Raw genomic sequence first — 17,860 nt, 5'->3', positions numbered from 1 at the left:
TGCCAGCATGTTAGAATGGGGAGCAGTCTGGAACTCTCTAAGGGGGGGGGGGGAGCAGTTTCGTTTCATGCTATACACACAGTACACTGAAATGCCTCTTTTTAAAGCTAATAGGTTTGGCGCCATTTTCAAAACTTCTCTCTAGCACCACCATGTGTTTTTAACTATTTACACACCTTAATACATTAAACATTTAAAGGCAATCATTTCATTTATATTATGCCCTTTTAAATTTTTCTCAAAATGTTTTTTTAATAATAAAAACTATCTAAATAAATAACCAAGCTATTTATTTACAATTTACCCTCATTACTAATCTATATTTAGGTTTCATTAAAAAATTATGTTTATTTTTTTTAAAAAGATATTCACAGATTACCAGAAAACTGACCAATCAAAGGCCCTATTCATTCCATATGGGACCAAAGTTCCTAGTCTATTTATCCAATACATTTCTTTCTTTTAAGTAGCTTTTCACAGTCACCTCCCTTCCTCTGAGGGCCCACATGATCAATTATTTGCTACCTTAACTGACTAATACTATGTCCTTTTTCAAAAAAATGGTTAGATACTGGTACTTCCCTGTCCCCACATCTAATATTGGAGCGGTGCTGGCTCATTCTATCTCTGACTTTTCTCACCGTCTCACCAATATAGACGAGGGAACAGGGACACTTGATTAGATAGACAGCAAATGTTGTCTCACATGTGAAAACATTTCTAATAGTTAATTTTTGACCACTTCTTGGATGAAAAAAATCTTTTCCTTTTAATGATTGAGCTACAGCTAAGTTCCTTTTGCCTAAATACATCTGCTCTTTCTGTTTTGATGGGCCTATATCCGACCTAACAAAGTAGTCCCTCAAATTCCTAACCCTTTTATACGCAATGATTGGTTTTTCTTGGAACTCCTTAGCTTAACTATTGCATTTTTGAAGAATAGGCCAGTGCTTTATTTATAATTTTAGCAATTGAGTTACTATGAATGCTATATTGGGATGAAAATACCATTCTATTTTTATTATCTACCTTTTGGAGTTAATTTTTCAAGGTTTTGATTACATTTGTTTAAAACAGCTTGCGAGTACCCTCTGTTAAGAAATTTCTTCTGCATTTCCTGAGATCTCTTAATCAAATTTTGTGGTTCAGTAACTATCCGCTGTACCCTCATCAGTTGACTTTTAGGGAGTGATTCTGCCAAATTCCAAGGATGGAAGCTATTGTATTGTAAAAGTGTATTCCTGTCAGTCTCTTTTGTGAATAAATCAAACTCTAATTTAGTACCTCTTTTATAGACTCTGGTGTCCAGGAACACTATGCTTTCTTCACTAAAATTTAATGTAAATCAAGTGTCCCTGTTCCCTCGTCTATATTGGTGAGACGGTGAGAAAAGTCAGAGATAGAATGAGCCAGCACCGCTCCAATATTAGATGTGGGGACAGGGAAGTACCAGTATCTAACCATTTTTTGGAAAAAGGACATAGTATTAGTCAGTTAAGGTGGCAAATAATTGATCATGTGGGCCCTCAGAGGAAGGGAGATGACCGTGAAAAGCTACTTAAAAAGAAATAAATGTATTGGATAAATAGACTAGGAACTTTGGTCCCATATGGAATGAATAGGGACTTTGATTGGTCAGTTTTCTGGTTATCTGTGAATATCTTTTTAAAAAAAATAAACATAATTTTTTAATGAAACATAAGTATAGATTAGTAATGATGGTAAATTGTAAATAAATAGCTTGGTTATTTATTTAGATAGTTTTAAATTTTTCTCAATTTTTTTTATTATAAAAAGGGCAATAATATAAATTAAATGATTGCCTTTAAATGTTTAATGTATTAAGGTGTGTAAATAGTTAAAAACACATGGTGGCGCTAGAGAGAGGTTTTGAAAATGGCACCAAACCTATTAGCTTTAAAAAAAAAAAAGGCATTTCAGTGTACTGTGTGTATAGCATGAAACAAACTGCTTTTTTTTTGTCAAATAAAGACTTTTTAAATATAACTGGTGCTGTGGACACATTGTTTCGTAGAGTGATTAAAGTGGAATGGGCAGTTTCCACAGTGTGCACGTGCACAGAGAAAAAGTTACCAGCAGCTGTTCCATGACTTTGAGAAAGTTTAATTACTATAGAGTAAATCAATATATTTCACAACATGAGTAGAAACATGGTCAGACCACTAACAAATTTTGAATCTCTGTGTACCCGTACTCCTCCGATCTCTCATAATCTCTCAATGATATATAAATAACTCACAACTACCCCCCCCCCCAGATATATCCCACCATATATTGGGAAGATGACCTGGGAATAATTATTTTACCCCAAACCAGTGCAACAATCTTCCACAACATCTCAAAAATGTCAGTTTCACTTTCAGTTGTTGAAATTAACTTAAAAATCCTACATCAATGATACTTTACCCCTAAGAAAATTCCCCGCCTATTCCGCCACAGATCAGACCAATGCTGGAGATGTGGCCACAAAGTCAGCAGCATGGCTCATATGTGGTGGTGGTATAATACAATTCAAAATTTCTGGAGACTAATTATAGCAGACATTGAGGCGATTTTTGAGACTCAATTTCTTCTGGATCCATTGATGTGGTTGTTTGGCAGCCCCCCAAAATTAAACATAAACCCTACAAAAAACTTTTTTACATTATGACTAATAGTATAACATTTTTAATAGCAAAAAACTGGAAGAGCAAAACGGACCCAACCTTTTCGATGTGGTTTTGTAAGGTGTCAGAGCTCATAGAGGAATATTATTATTTGAAACATGATAAAATGGACGTGTACGCGGAAATACTCGCCACTTGGAAACACTACCTCAAACACAACATTCACAACCAAGAGGACCCAATACTTTAGATTCCTATAAAATACAGTATTTATTCATGGGGAACCTCCAAATGACGGGTTGATATAACTATTAGTACTTTTGAGGTACTGTGTAGGACTAGCTATTACGAGCTTAAATAACAACGGTGACAGATTTTCCTCAGCCTAGGTCTTCATAACAATTCTTGTACAAATGGGCAGCTCTTCTCTCTTTCTCTCTTTTCTTTCTTTCTTGTAGATCCATTTTTCTTTCTCTTTCGTTCACACCTGCTATACAAAGATAAGACTACATCTATGGTATAAATACAGAAAAATGTTTCAATTTCTTCTCTATTTATATTGAATGTTACTATGGAAAATATGACTGACAATGTTACCTAGTCTGCAGGGAGCTGCGACTCCCATACTGTAATATGTCTCTATTTCTTTCAATAAAGTCGGTTTAAAAAAAAAAAAAAGAAGAGGCGTTCTTATGTTGTCTTCAGAATCTTTCCGACATGGAAGTGATAGTTCCAGTTCCGGTTCAGGAACTGGGTCTGGGTTTTTATTCCAATCTCTTTGTCGTTCCCAAAAAGGAAGGAACTTTCAGACCTATTTTAGATCTCAAGTGTGTAAATAAGTTTCTCAGGGTTCCATCTTTCAAGATGGAAACTATTCGTTCAATTCTTCCTTTGGTTCAGGAGGGTCAGTTCATGACCACAGTGGATCTTAAGGAAGTGTATCTGCATATCCATTCACAGGGATCATCACAGGTTCCTAAGATTTGCATTTCTAGACAAACATTTTCAGTTTGTAGCTCTTCCTTATGGTCTGGCAAAAGCTTCCAGAATTTTTTCAAATGTCCTTGGAGCATTGTTGGCAGTGCTTCGTTTGAGGGGTGTTGCAATGGCTCCTCATCTAGATGACATTCTAGTTCAGGCTCCATCTTTTCAACTAGCAAACTCCAACACGGAGTTGTTGTTGTCTTTTCTGCGCTCCCACAGTTGGAAGGTGAATTTAGGAAAATGTTCCTTAATTCTGGCTACAAGAGTGGTATTTTTTAGGACCATTATAGATTCTCTAAAGATGAAATTTTTTCTGACAGAAGCAAGTAAGTCAAAGATTTTTAATACGTGTCTTGCTCTTCAGTCCCTTCTTTGGCCGTCAGTGGCTCAGTGCATGGAGGTTATTGGTCTGATGGTTTCAGTCATGGACATCATTCCGTTTGCTTGGTTCCATCTCAGACCTCTGCAGTTATTTTTGCTCAGGCAGTGGAACAGGGATTATGCGGATCTATCTCCAAAGATTGTTCTAGATCAGATTACCAGAGATTCTCTTCCATGGTGGTTGTCTCAGGATATTCTCTCTCAGGGAACTTGCTTTCACAGGCCTGCCTGGGTGATTGTAAATACGGATGCCAGTTTGCTGGGCTGGGGTGCTGTCTGGTGTTACTTAAGGGCTCAGGGTCTATGGACTCGGGAGGAGTTGGTTCTTCCAATAAATGTTTTGGAACTGAGAGCAATTTTCAGTGCTCTTCTAGCCTGGCCTCAGCTAGCTTCTACCCAGTTTATCAGGTTTCAGTCGGACAACATAACATCAGTGGCTTACACCAATCATCAGGGAAGAACTCGGAATTCCTTGGCCATGACAGAGGTAGCCAAGATTATTCAGTTGGCGGAGATTCACAACTGTTGTCTGTCTGCTATCCATATTCCAGGGGTGGACAATTGGAAAGCAGATTTTCTGAGCAGACAGACTTTCATCCAGAGGTATTTTCCAGCTTGATTCTCAGTTGGGAGCAGCCGGAGTTGGATCTCATGGCATCTCGTCAGAATGCCAAGCTCCCGAGGTACGGGTCGAGGTCAAAGGATCCTCAGGCTTTTCTGATAGATGCTCTGGCAGTTCCTTGGACTTTCAGTCTGGCATATGTGTTCCCTCAGTTTGCTCTTCTTCCTCTGGTCATTGCTCGGGTCAAACAAGAGAGGGCATCGGTGATTCTCATTGCTCCGGCGTGGTCTTGCAGAATCTGGTTTGCAGATCTGGTGGAGATGTCTTCCCTTCCACCTTGGCGTCTTCCATTAAGGAAGGACCTGCTTCTGCAGGGACCCTTCCCTCATCCAAATCTCGTTTCTCTGAAGCTGACTGCTTGAAGATTGAATGCTAGATTCTTTATGATTCAGGCTCGTAAGCCTGTGACTAGGAAGATTTATGTCAGGCAAGTCAGAATTTCTAAGAAGATAAAAATTTTACTTTGGTTAGGACCGCAGCTGCTGAGATTTTAATATGTGGTAATGTTGCTGAGGAGTGTGAGGTAAGCAAATAAACTACCTAGAGGGTAGTGTGCTGGCCTCATGTAACTATTCAGCAGTTTAATGTGGAGGTTTAAGAAAAGGAAGCACTCAATTGTTGCCACCTGTGCTAACTTAAACACTAAAACATGCAGCAGAGCTCTTGTAAATCTGGATGTTAGTAATAAACTGTTTAGTAAGGAAATCAGAACAATATGCTAAGCTGAATTGCATAAAACAAATTAAGTAAAGAAAACTAGACAGAGGTACAGAGTTAAACTCGACATACGAACTGCAAATAACATGTAGGAACTTTGACAGCATAAGTATTTAGCAGGCTTTATACCTTTGAGAGAAGTGAAACCTTTCAGGCTGAACCGGTGTGGTTTGTAGGCAGAGAGGGTCTTGAGCGTGGAGTGCAGCGGTGCAGGCTGTTTGCTGAATTGAGGGTAGTTCCGTGAAGCTGGCGTGTGACGTCACCGCGGAATGATCCGTTGAGGGGCAGCTACTGAGAGCCGAGTCCGGATAGCGTTTAACAGAGGAGATTCGAGATAGAGTTACTACAAGGTATGTAGTATAGCGGTAGTTTGGCAAAACAAACAGGTAGAAAGTGACATAGAACAAAGTCACAGTATGTCACTTTGAGAGAGAGTTCCGGTGTCCAATAAAAAGCACAGGGGATATCAGTAGCTCAGTAGGACTTAACCTAATTCAATACCAAGCAAAGTAGTGAGGGTTGATGGGACATTTATATGAATGAGTGGAAAAAGTAATTGAAATTTAAAGGTATAGCATGGAATGTGCAAAGCAAAAAATGAAAAAGGCAGGGAACAAGGTAATAACGTGACAGGACCCCCCCCTCAAGGAGCAACCCCCGGTGCTCAGGGTCTTGGACGGTCCGGGTTCCGACGATGAAACAGGGCAACCAACCGGGGAGCCGAGATGTTAGAGGCAGGCTCCCAAGAGTCATCATCGGGAGAGAAGTCCTTCCAACGGATCAGATACTGGAGAGAACCCCGGGCACGTCTGGAATCCAAGATCGAATGCACCTCATATTCCATGTTAGGATCCGCAAGTATGGAAGGATCTGGAATGGGGGGAAAAGAATTCCTGAGTGCCCTGTAGGGTTTCAACAGGGAGACGTGGAAAGTAGGATGAATTCTCATGGTTTCTGGCAGCTTGAGGCGAACAGCATTGGGGTTGATGAGTTGAGAAACAGGATAGGGTCCAATGAATAAAGGTGATAGTTTCCTCGAAGGAGTATTGAGTTTGAGATTTTTTGTGGATAACCACACTAGGTCTCCGATAGCGTATTTAGGTGATGGTAACCTCTTCTTATCGTAATAGAACTTTTGAGTTTTCTTCGCCTCGTCTATAGCTGCCTGTATGAGAGCAAAGTTAGAAGAAATGAGATCCGAGAGTTCACTTACATTGAGCGAAGTGCATTGATTATCTGGAAGAATCTGAAACCTGGGGTGGAAACCATAGTTCACAAAAAATGGGGTTTTATTGGTAGTTGAGTGGACGGTATTGTTGAAACAGAATTCTGCATAAGGGAGATGAGAGGACCAAGTGAGAGGCTGTGATGAACAATAGGTTCTGAGAAATTGCTCCAGCCATTGATTCGTCCTCTCAGTTTGCCCGTTTGTCTGAGGATGGTAAGCGGTGCTCAGTTTCTTGTCGATGGAGAAGATTTTGCAGAATTCAGTCCATAGCCTACTAGAAAATTGGGTACCCCGGTCGCTTAGTATGCTGTTAGGAATACCATGATGTTTGAAAACGTGGGAAATGAGCAGATGGATAGTTTCTGAGGCTGTTGGGAGCTTATGGTAGGGAATGAAATGGGACATTTTACTGAACAGATCAACAACTACAAGAATAGTAGTCTTGTTATCGGATTTTGGCAGATCTACGATGAAATCTACTGCGATTTCCAACCAAGGCCGAGTAGGAGTCGGTAGAGGTATAAGTAATCCATAGGGGGAATGTTTTGCCTTTTTAGAAGTGGTACATTGTGCACAAGAGGTGATATGAGTGCTGATGTCATGTGTTATACCAGGCCACCAGTAAGTACGTCCAATAAGTTCTTGGGTTTTCTTAAGACCCGGGTGTCCTGCGAGTAGAGAATCATGAGAGGATGAGAGTACCATCTTTCTTAGGCTAGGAGGAATATACAATTTGTCTTGAAAATAGAAAAAACCATCCTGTTTTTTCTGTAATTGAGACAAAGGTTTGGATAAATCGTTGTTTTGTTCCTGTTGGAGAAACGACTTGGAGTCAATAGCGAAAGATAGAAAGTTCTGCAAAGGAATAACAGTGTTCTCAGGAGTCTTGGAACGGGTGTAAGTGGGCAATCTAGATAAAGCATCAGCCTTATGGTTTCTATTTGCAGGACGGTACACGATTTGAAAATTGAACCTAGAAAAGAAAAGGCTCCATCTAACCTGTCTAGAGGATAGAATTTTTGTTGTTTTAAGGTACTGAAGGTTTCGATGATCCGTATAAATAACCGTTGGAACGGTGGTGCCCTCAAGTAGGTGTCGCCAGTGCTCAAGTGCCATCTTGATTGCCAGCAATTCTTTATCGCCGATGGGATAATTTTGTTCCGAGGTAGATAAACCGTGGGAGTAGAAGGCAACTGGATGTAACGGTTTATCGATACCTTGGCGTTGTGAAAGAACTGCACCTACCGCAACATCTGAAGCATCTACCTCCAGAGTGTAAGGTAGGTTGGGGTTTGGAAACCTTAGAATAGGTGCAGTGGTGAATCTCATTTTTAGATGGTTAAAAACCTTCTGGGTTGTTTCATCCCAACGAAAAACAGTAGTAGTTTTCGTGAGATTAGTCAGTGGTTTGGTTATGCTGGAAAAATTCTTTATGAATTTGCGATAGAAGTTCGCAAAGCCAAGAAAACTCTGAACCTCTTTTCTAGACTTGGGAGTAGGCCAATCTACAATCGCCCTGATTTTTGCATCTTCCATACGGATGCCAGTTGAATTTATTTCATACCCTAAGAAAGTAATGTTTTGGGAATTGAAAATGCACTTTTCAGCTTTAGCATATAAGAAGTTACTGCGTAACCTAGAAAGGACCTGTCTAACATGTAGAGTATGTTCAGCCAAATTTCTGGAATAAATCAATATGTCATCCAGATAAATGACAAGAAAAACATCAAGGAAATCCCGAAAAAGGTCATTGATTAGGTGTTGAAAAGTGGCAGGGGCGTTGCACAGGCCAAAAGGCATGACGGTGTATTCATATAGTCCGTACCTAGTACGAAACGCCGTCAGCCACTCATCGCCACTTCTAACACGGATAAGATTATACGCTCCCCTAAGATCTAATTTAGTAAAATAAGTTGCCCCTTCCAACCTTTCTATCAATTCCGGAATTAGTGGTAGGGGGGTACCTGTTCTTTATTGTGACTTTGTTTAACTGCCTGTAATCCACAATAGGCCGTAAGGAGCCGTCCTTATTCTTAACAAAGAAAATGCCGGCTCCTGCTGGCGAAGTGGATGGGCGTATAAAGCCTTTTCTTAGGTTATCTTCTAGATAATCCTTTAAGTGGGCGAGTTCAGGTTTGGAAAGGGGAAATATGTGCCCATATGGAATTTGTGCACCCGGTATGAGGTCGATAGGGCAGTCATATTTCCTATGGGGAGGTAAATTTTCGGATTCAGTCTTACTAAAAACGTCAGCAAAATCTTTGTACTCATCAGGTAAGTGTAAATCTGGTTTTGATAAGACTGTGTGCATGATGTTTACTGGAAAACAAGTAGTGGTACAAAACTTTGAATTGAATGAGAGAGAAAGTGTGTTCTAGGAAATACATGGGTTATGTAACATTAACCAATTTAATCCCAGGATAACTGGGGACACAGGAGATGAAATAACATCAAAAGTAAGATATTCAGTATGATGTTCTTGGGTAGTAACTAGGAGAGGTATAGTTTGGTACTGAACAGGACCGGATGAAATAGGTCTACCGTCAATACCTCTCAATAAAACAGGAGATTTCTTTTGCATGAGTGGGATTTTATTTACATGTGTAAATTCCTTATCTACATAACAGGCAGTAGCTCCTGAATCAATAATTGCGGGAACCTGGAGGCGGTGGAGATCCCACTGAAAAGAAAGGGAGAGTTTACAGTAGGGGTTTCTTAAATCAATAGTGTTGCAACAAGTTAAAGGGTTATGGGACTCACCCTTATTAGTTTTCAGAAGAGATGGACATTCCTTTACGGAGTGTTCGTCCGAGGCACAATAAAGGCATAGATTATTCTCTCTTCTCCTGGTCTTTTCCTGAGCTGTCAGGGGCCCCTTAAGGAAGCCAATCTCCATAGGCTCAGCTTGATGTTTACTAGTGGAGGGTGTAGTAGTAGTGTGTCTCTTTGTATAAGCCTCTGGGTAAGATCTTTCATTTTTCCTCTCTCTTAAGCGTCTGTCTATAGTAATGCAGAGGTTCATTAAACCCTCTAAGGTTGTGGGAAGCTCAGTTCGGGACAACTCATCCTTAACCGCGTCTGAGAGACCCAGACGAAACTGATTCCTTAAGGATAAGTTGTTCCACTCTGAATCCTTTGCCCACCTCTTGAAGTCTGTAATATAATCTTCTACCAACCTCTTTTTTTGTTTTAGAGCCCTAAGAGCTGTTTCTGCAGTCTGTTGTTTGAATGGGTCTTCGTATAACTGACCCATGGCAGTGAAAAAATTTTCCAAGGAGTTTAGAATAGTCTCATTGGATTCAAAAAAAGTGTTTGCCCAGCTACGTGGTTCCCCCCTAAGAAATGAAATAGTGGTCAAAACTCTAATCCTATCATTAGGATAAGACTGTGGTTTGAGCGTGAAGAGAAGCAGGCAAGCATTTTTAAAGTCCCTGTAGTGTGCCCTATCACCATAAAACTTTTCAGGCAACCTAACTTGAGGTTCTGGTGTATGTAGCTTGGTTTCTAAGTAATCTTTTATGTAAGCTTTTAAGGCAACATTTTCAGCTTTGAGTGTATTGAGACCGTCAGTGAGCAAATCAACTCTGTTGCTGAGAGTCTGTATTAGTGCAGTTATCTCAGCTGGGTCCATGTTAAGGTAGGCTTGGTATTCTGTCAGGCAAGTCAGAATTTCTAAGAAGATAAAATTTTTACTTTGGTTAGGACCGCAGCTGCTGAGATTTTAATATGTGGTAATGTTGCTGAGGAGTGTGAGGTAAGCAAATAAACTACCTAGAGGGTAGTGTGCTGGCCTCATGTAACTATTCAGCAGTTTAATGTGGAGGTTTAAGAAAAGGAAGCACTCAATTGTTGCCACCTGTGCTAACTTAAACACTAAAACATGCAGCAGAGCTCTTGTAAATCTGGATGTTAGTAATAAACTGTTTAGTAAGGAAATCAGAACAATATGCTAAGCTGAATTGCATAAAACAAATTAAGTAAAGAAAACTAGACAGAGGTACAGAGTTAAACTCGACATACGAACTGCAAATAACATGTAGGAACTTTGACAGCATAAGTATTTAGCAGGCTTTATACCTTTGAGAGAAGTGAAACCTTTCAGGCTGAACCGGTGTGGTTTGTAGGCAGAGAGGGTCTTGAGCGTGGAGTGCAGCGGTGCAGGCTGTTTGCTGAATTGAGGGTAGTTCCGTGAAGCTGGCGTGTGACGTCACCGCGGAATGATCCGTTGAGGGGCAGCTACTGAGAGCCGAGTCCGGATAGCGTTTAACAGAGGAGATTCGAGATAGAGTTACTACAAGGTATGTAGTATAGCGGTAGTTTGGCAAAACAAACAGGTAGAAAGTGACATAGAACAAAGTCACAGTATGTCACTTTGAGAGAGAGTTCCGGTGTCCAATAAAAAGCACAGGGGATATCAGTAGCTCAGTAGGACTTAACCTAATTCAATACCAAGCAAAGTAGTGAGGGTTGATGGGACATTTATATGAATGAGTGGAAAAAGTAATTGAAATTTAAAGGTATAGCATGGAATGTGCAAAGCAAAAAATGAAAAAGGCAGGGAACAAGGTAATAACGTGACAATTTATTATAAGATTTGGCATAAATATTTGTATTGGTATGAATCCAAAGGCTACTTGTGGAGTAGAGTTAGGATTCCTAGGATTTTGTCTTTTCTCCAGGAAGGTTTGGAGAAAGGTTTATCTGCTAGTACCCTGAAGGGTCAAATTTCTGCTTTATCTATTTTATTGCACAAGTGCCTGGCGGATGTGCCAGATGTTCATTCTTTTTGTCAGGCCTTGGTTAGAATTCGGCCTGTGTTTAAGTCTACTACTCCACCTTGGAGTCTTAATTTGGTTCTTAGAGTCCTTCAACAGGCTCCGTTTGAACCTATGCATTCTTTGGATATGAAGATTTCGTCTTGAAAGGTTTTGTTTCTGGTGGCTATTTCTTCGGCTCGAAGAGTTTCGGAGCTTTAAGCCTTACAGTATGAATTGCCTTTTCTTATTTTTCCCTCTGATAAGGTAGTTCTGCGTACTGCCTTGGATTTTCTTCCCAAGGTTGTTTCTGATAAGAATATTAATCAACAGATTATTGTTCCTTCTTTGTGTCCTAATCCTTCTTCTCATAAGGAGCGTTTGTTGCACAACCTGGATGGGGTTTGTGCATTGAAATATTATTTGCAGGTGACTAAGGATTTTCGCCAGTCTTCTTCTTTATTTGTTGTCTTTTCTGGGAAGCGTAAGGGTAAGAAAGCTATGGCTACTTCTCTTTCTTGTTGGTTGAGGAGTGTTGGCATATGAGACTGCTGGTCAGCAGCCTCCTGAGAGAATCATGGCTCATTCCACGAGGGCTATTTCATCTTCTTGGGCTTTCAAAAATGGAGCTTCTGCAGATCAGCTTTGCAAAGCTGGGACTTGGTCATCTTTGCATACTTTTTCTAAATTTTAAAAATGTGATACTTTTGCTTAAGCAGAGGCTTCTTTTGGGAGAAAGGTTCTTCAAGCAGCGGTGCCTTCTGTTTAGGTTAACTGTCTTGTCCCTCACTTATCATTTGTGTCCTCTAGCTTGGGTATTGGTTCCCAGCAGTAATTAGGATGATCCGTGGACTCATTGTGTCATTAGAAAGAAAACATAATTTATTCTTACCTGAGAAATTTATTAATTTCTTGACACGGTGAGTCCACGGTCCGCCCTGTTTTTCAGACAGTTTGCTTTTCTATAAACTTCAGGCACCTCTGCACCTTAGATTACTTCCTTTCTCCTTTCCCTTTGGTCGAATGACTGGGGATTGTGGGTAGGGGGAGTGGTATTTAACAGCTTTTGCTGTGGTGCTCTTTGCCTCCTCCTGTTGGTCAGGAGTGATATTCCCAACAGTAATTAAGATGATCTGTGGACTCACCGTATCAAGAAATAAATAAATTTATCAGGTAAGAATAAATTGTTATTCATGCAGAAGCGACCTGCAGTTTCTATAGATGCTTCACCTTTAAGAGGCTCCTCTGTCCTCCACTCATTACCTGTATTAATGGCACCTGTTTGAACTTATCAGTATAAAAGACATCTGTTCACAACTTCAAACAGTCACACTCCAAACTCCACTATGGTCTGGCATCAAGCTCCATTCGGCCCCTATGTGTCTCAAGGAATACAATTTACGTACAGTGCATCGGCTGCTAATTCTCCTGAAGAGTAAATAGAAGTCAAAATGAGTGTATAATGTTTAAATGACTTTTCAATTTCCTTTTATTTGAGATGCACGTTGTGTGCATTATATGGCAGCTTTATTTTACATAAACATATAAAGCATGCTTCTGATCCTAATCAGTATGAAGGAATGGAAAGTATACAACATAATTTGACTTAAAAAATAAAGATTGGAATAAAAAAAAAAAAAAAAAGGTAATGTGTATGCTCTATCTGAATTATGTTCCATAATTTTATTTTTTTTATACAGGACAGCTTAACTTTTTTTTTTTTTTAAATGAATTACATTTATTTTAATCACCCTGACATTTTGTTTTCATTTGATAATCTAAGCTATGATATTATTTTTTAGGCGTGATACCAGAGACCACAGATGAATGGAAACTACTGCTTAAACTTGCACAATGTTCCAACCATGATCACGAGCACCACGGCACAGAAAATGGCAGTTCTCTCAGCAACGGCCATAGTGATTGGTCGAATTGCATCACTGTGGAAAATGCAGCACTTTTGTTGGCAAAAGTGATTGGACCAGACCGTGCTTGGCCATATCTGCAGGATTGGGGTCTTACAGAGACATTTTCTGACCGATACACTAGAATTTGTGAAATTATAAAAGTAGCAGAAAAACGGCAGAGGTACTTTTTCGGTTTATTTTATTTTTAACATAGAAACATAGATTTGATGACAAATAAAAACCGAAGGCCCAACAATTCTACCCAAAAATTCCTAGAAGTGTAAACTTATCTAGTTCGTAAAATAGCTAAACCCAAATTGTTTCTTTCATGATTCAGAGTATGCAATTTTAAGCAACTTTCTAATTTACTTCTATTATCAATTTTTCTTTGTTCTCTTGCTATCTTTATTTAAAAAGCAGGAATGTGATGCATAGGAGCCAGACCATTTTTGATTGAGAACCTGGGTTATGCTTGCTTATTGGTGGGTAAATGTAAGCCTCCAATAAGCAAGCGCAATCCATGGTGCTGAACCTAAAATGGGCTGGCTGCTAAGCTTTACATTCCTGCTTTTAAAATAAAGATAGCAGAGAACCAAGAAAAAATCGATAATAGGAGTAAATTAGAAAGTTGCTTAACCCCTTAATGACCACAGCACTTTTCCATTTTCTGTCCGTTTGGGACCAAGACTATTTTTACATTTTTGCGGTGTTTGTGTTTAGCTGTAATTTTCCTCTTACTCATTTACTGTACCAACACATATTATATACCTCGCCATTAAATGGACTTTAAACATCTACCATTATTTTCATTATATCTTATAATTTGCTATAAAAAAAAATACAAAATAGATGAAAAAATTGAAAAAAACCACACTTTTTCTAACTTTGACCCCCAAAATATGTTACACATCTACAACCACCAAAAACACCCATGCTAAATAGTTTCTAAATTTTGTCCTGAGTTTATAAATACCCAATGTTTACACGTTCTTTGCTTTTTTTGCAAGTTATAGGGCAATAAATACAAGTAGCACTTTGCTATTTCCAAACCACTTTTTTTCAAAATTAGCGCTAGTTACATTGGAACACTGATATCTTTCAGGAATCCTTGAATATCCATTGACTTGTATACATTTTTTTTTTTAGAAGACATCCCAAAGTATTGATCTAGACCCATTTTGGCATATTTCATGCCACCATTTCACCACCAAATGCGATCAAATAAAAAAAATTGTTCACTTTTTCACAAATTTTTTCACAAACTTTAGGTTTCTCACTGAAATTATTTACAAACAGCTTGTGCAATTATGGCACAAATGGTTGTAAATGCTTCTCTGGGATCCCCTTTGTTCATAAATAGCAGACATATATGGCTTTGGCTTTGCTTTTTGGTAATTAGAAGGCTGCTAAATGCCACTGCGCACCACACGTGCATTATGCCCAGCAGTGAATGGGTGGATTAGGGAGCATGTAGGGAGCTTCTAGGGTTAATTTTAGCTTTAGTGTAGTAGACAACCCCAAGTATTTATCTAGGCCCATTTTGGTATATTTCATGCCACCATTTCACCGCCAAATGTGCGATGAAATTAAAAAAAAGTTAAATTTTTCACAGTTTTAGGTTTCTCACTGAAATTATTTACAAACAACTTGTGCAATTATGGCACAAATGGTTGTAAATGTTTCTCTGGGATCCCTTTTCTTCAGAAATAGCAGATATGTATGGCTTTGGCGTTGCTTTTTGGTAATTAGAAGGCCGCTAAATGCCGCTGCACACCACACGTGTATTATGCCCAGCAGTGAAGGGGTTAATTAGGGAGCTTGTAGGGAGTTTGTATGGTTAATTTTAGCTTTAATGTAGTGTAGTAGACAACCCAAAGTATTGATCTAGGCCCATTTTGGTATATTTCATGCCACCATTTCACCGCCAAAAGCGATCAAATCAAAAAAAAATTGTTCACTTTTTCACAAACTTTAGGTTTCTCACTAAAATTATTTACAAACCGCTTGTGCAATTATGGCACAAATGGTTGTAAATGCTTCTCTGGGATCCCCTTTGTTCAGAAATAGCAGACTTATATATCTTTGGCGTTGCTTTTTGGTAATTAGAAGGCCGCTAAATGCTGCTGCGCATCACACGTGTATTATGGCTAGCAGTGAAGGGGTTAATTAGGTAGTTTGTAGGGAGCTTGCAGGGTTAATTTTAGCTTTAGTGTAGAGATCAGCCTCCCACCTGACACATCAGACCCACTGATCCCTCCCAAACAGCTCTCTTCCCTCCCCCACCCCACAATTGTCCCCGCCATCTTAAGTAGTGGCTCTCTCTGCACTGGATGGCTAAAAAAGGTTATTGCAGGATGCCTCAATATAGAGGCATCACTGCAATAACCGGAAAGCAGCTGGAAGCGAGCAGGATCGCTTCCAGCTGCTTTCCAGACCGAGGACGTGCAGGGTACGTCCCCAGGCATTAACTCTCTTCTTTTTTTTTTTTTTTGAGGACGTACCATGCACGTCCTCGGTCGTTAAGGGGTTAAAATGCTGCTCTATCTGAAGCATGAAAGAAAAACATTTGGGTTCAGTGTCCGTTTAAGCTTATCCCAGGCATTCTTGAAGTCCCCACAGACCTCTAAAATAAATTTATTCCATGATTCAGCTACCCTTTCTGTGAGGAAGTACTTCTGTAGATTACTCCTGTACCTATTACCCTTCAGCTTGAGATCATGAACCCTTGTTCTAGAATTGCTCTTTTTGTGAAGGATACTCACAGCCTCCGCTTTACTAAGCCCCTTTATATAATAATACTATCCTATCACTTCTTCTCTAAGCTATACATACATATAATTATATTCCTAAATATAAATCTTACTGTGAGAAATCCTGAGTAACGTAACTTATAGAGGAGATCATCGCCTATTGCGATGGTGCAGTTAAATTACATGAATATAATGTACTATCGCCTAACTCTGTGCATCTCTCTAGTAAAGCACACAGACACCATCCCTTAATCATAATTGCTTTAAAAAAAATATATATGTTAAAAAGAAAAAACAATATTTCAGTCGAGCAATGCTGCAGTTTACCATTTTGCACACCATCCATACGTTTATGCTGTTCCTGATCAGATATAGGGCAGTGGTTTATGCCTACTTACATATGACACTCAGATTGGAGAAATAGAACATAAATATTACACGACTAGACAGTCCCTTTAAACTCTGGTTTAATAGAATTGTGTTTGGCGGTCAGCAAATAAAATGTCTCCCTCTAATGGTAAAAACAGATTATGTTGCTTAATATATTGATGGTTGATTCTTATGGTTTGATTACACATTGCTAATGCATGAGGCATTTATACAATATCATTAGGTACTTTATATTACAAAGTAAGAGTACACACGTACAATATGTATGTATGTGTATATATATATATATATAAAATTAATGTAGGTAGCAAAAGCTGATAATTCAATTGAATATGAATATATATGGAAACAAATTGTGCTGTTCTATTATACTCATGGCCAATAGTACAATTTAACTCAAGGTAAAGGTTTAGCATTTAAGAAATGTAAACTTGTGTTGTTTTTATTGCATACGTTGATGTAATGTTGCATTAATAATGTAAATTACAGCTTATTTCTTGTTTTTGTTACAGAGCATTAATTCAGTCTATGTTGGAAAGATGTGAAAGATTCCTTTGGTCACAGCAAGCGTGAGCTTTTCAGGATCTGCTTTCTCCTACCCAAATGATTTGTTCTATTAAGTATGCAGTACTTTGTTCCTCCGTATCTAACTTAGAATTGGGGGTTTGTAAACTTTAATGGTTGCCTTAATTCTCTTCTTTAAAGCTTGATTTGAGAAACTGGAAACCAGAGAGTGGTATAAAACAAACACATAGGCACTGAAAGATTCAATCAACCTGCATTTACTATTCATCTCCAGCAACATATTGTCTTTCACCTGAAGACATCTGCATCTACAAACCAGCATCGTCTAACGGCTGTGCCAGTGGCTCACTGTTTCTTCAAACTAAATGTCAACCAAAGTGAACAGTGTCTAAAAGATAGACAGCATTTCAAATGAAATATATTGCAATATTGGTATACTTGATGGTACCATTCTGATCAAACACCAGTATTATATATAGAAGCTGCACAATTTCCAAACCTATTATTGATGCAAATACACAACTGCTATTCAAAATTCCAATGTTTTCTTTTAAACGTTCATCAGCAGTTTGCAACAGCACTGCTAAACTATCAGTATTAAAATCACACAACATATACTCTCCACTATTATACACTATTTATGGCAGCTGTTCTTTTGCTGTTCTTTTGTTTTTTAGTGCGTGTGTGCTTTTATTTAAGTAAGCGTTATTAAACTGGTTGCACAAGTATATGAAATGCACTTATTGTAGCTTAGCAAAAGTATGTGTCCCATTAAGGATTATAAGTAGCCACAATTGTTTTGTAAAAAAGGACCTAGAACGTTTAAACATTGCATTTGCTAATTTCCTCACGCTACCTAATGTGAATATACATTTTTTACAATGACCTAGTAAACCCCGCACTCCCTCTTTTTCTATCTACTCGCTGCTTTTAAAGAAATTTGAGTTCATTGTACCTTTAAAGGGCCATAATACC

At 38.9% G+C, this 17,860-nt stretch overlaps 1 protein-coding gene across 1 annotated transcript in view; it reads left to right on the top strand.

The window, feature by feature from the left end:
* Nucleotides 1-17,620, top strand: part of HPS5 (HPS5 biogenesis of lysosomal organelles complex 2 subunit 2) — a 182,174-nt gene extending 164,554 nt beyond the window's left edge. Inside the window, exons 22-23 of the mRNA XM_053720662.1 lie at nt 13,116-13,401; nt 16,873-17,620. Of these exons, the coding sequence (XP_053576637.1) occupies nt 13,116-13,401; nt 16,873-16,933 (347 nt within the window). The 3' untranslated portion in view covers nt 16,934-17,620. The remainder of the gene's footprint in view (nt 1-13,115; nt 13,402-16,872) is intronic.
* The last annotated feature ends 240 nt before the right edge of the window (nt 17,621-17,860 follow it).

Source organism: Bombina bombina, chromosome 7, assembly GCF_027579735.1.
Source record: "Bombina bombina isolate aBomBom1 chromosome 7, aBomBom1.pri, whole genome shotgun sequence".
Lineage (NCBI taxonomy): Eukaryota > Metazoa > Chordata > Amphibia > Anura > Bombinatoridae > Bombina > Bombina bombina.
Note: the sequence above shows the minus strand (reverse complement) of the source record. Positions and strands in the feature narration are given on the sequence as shown.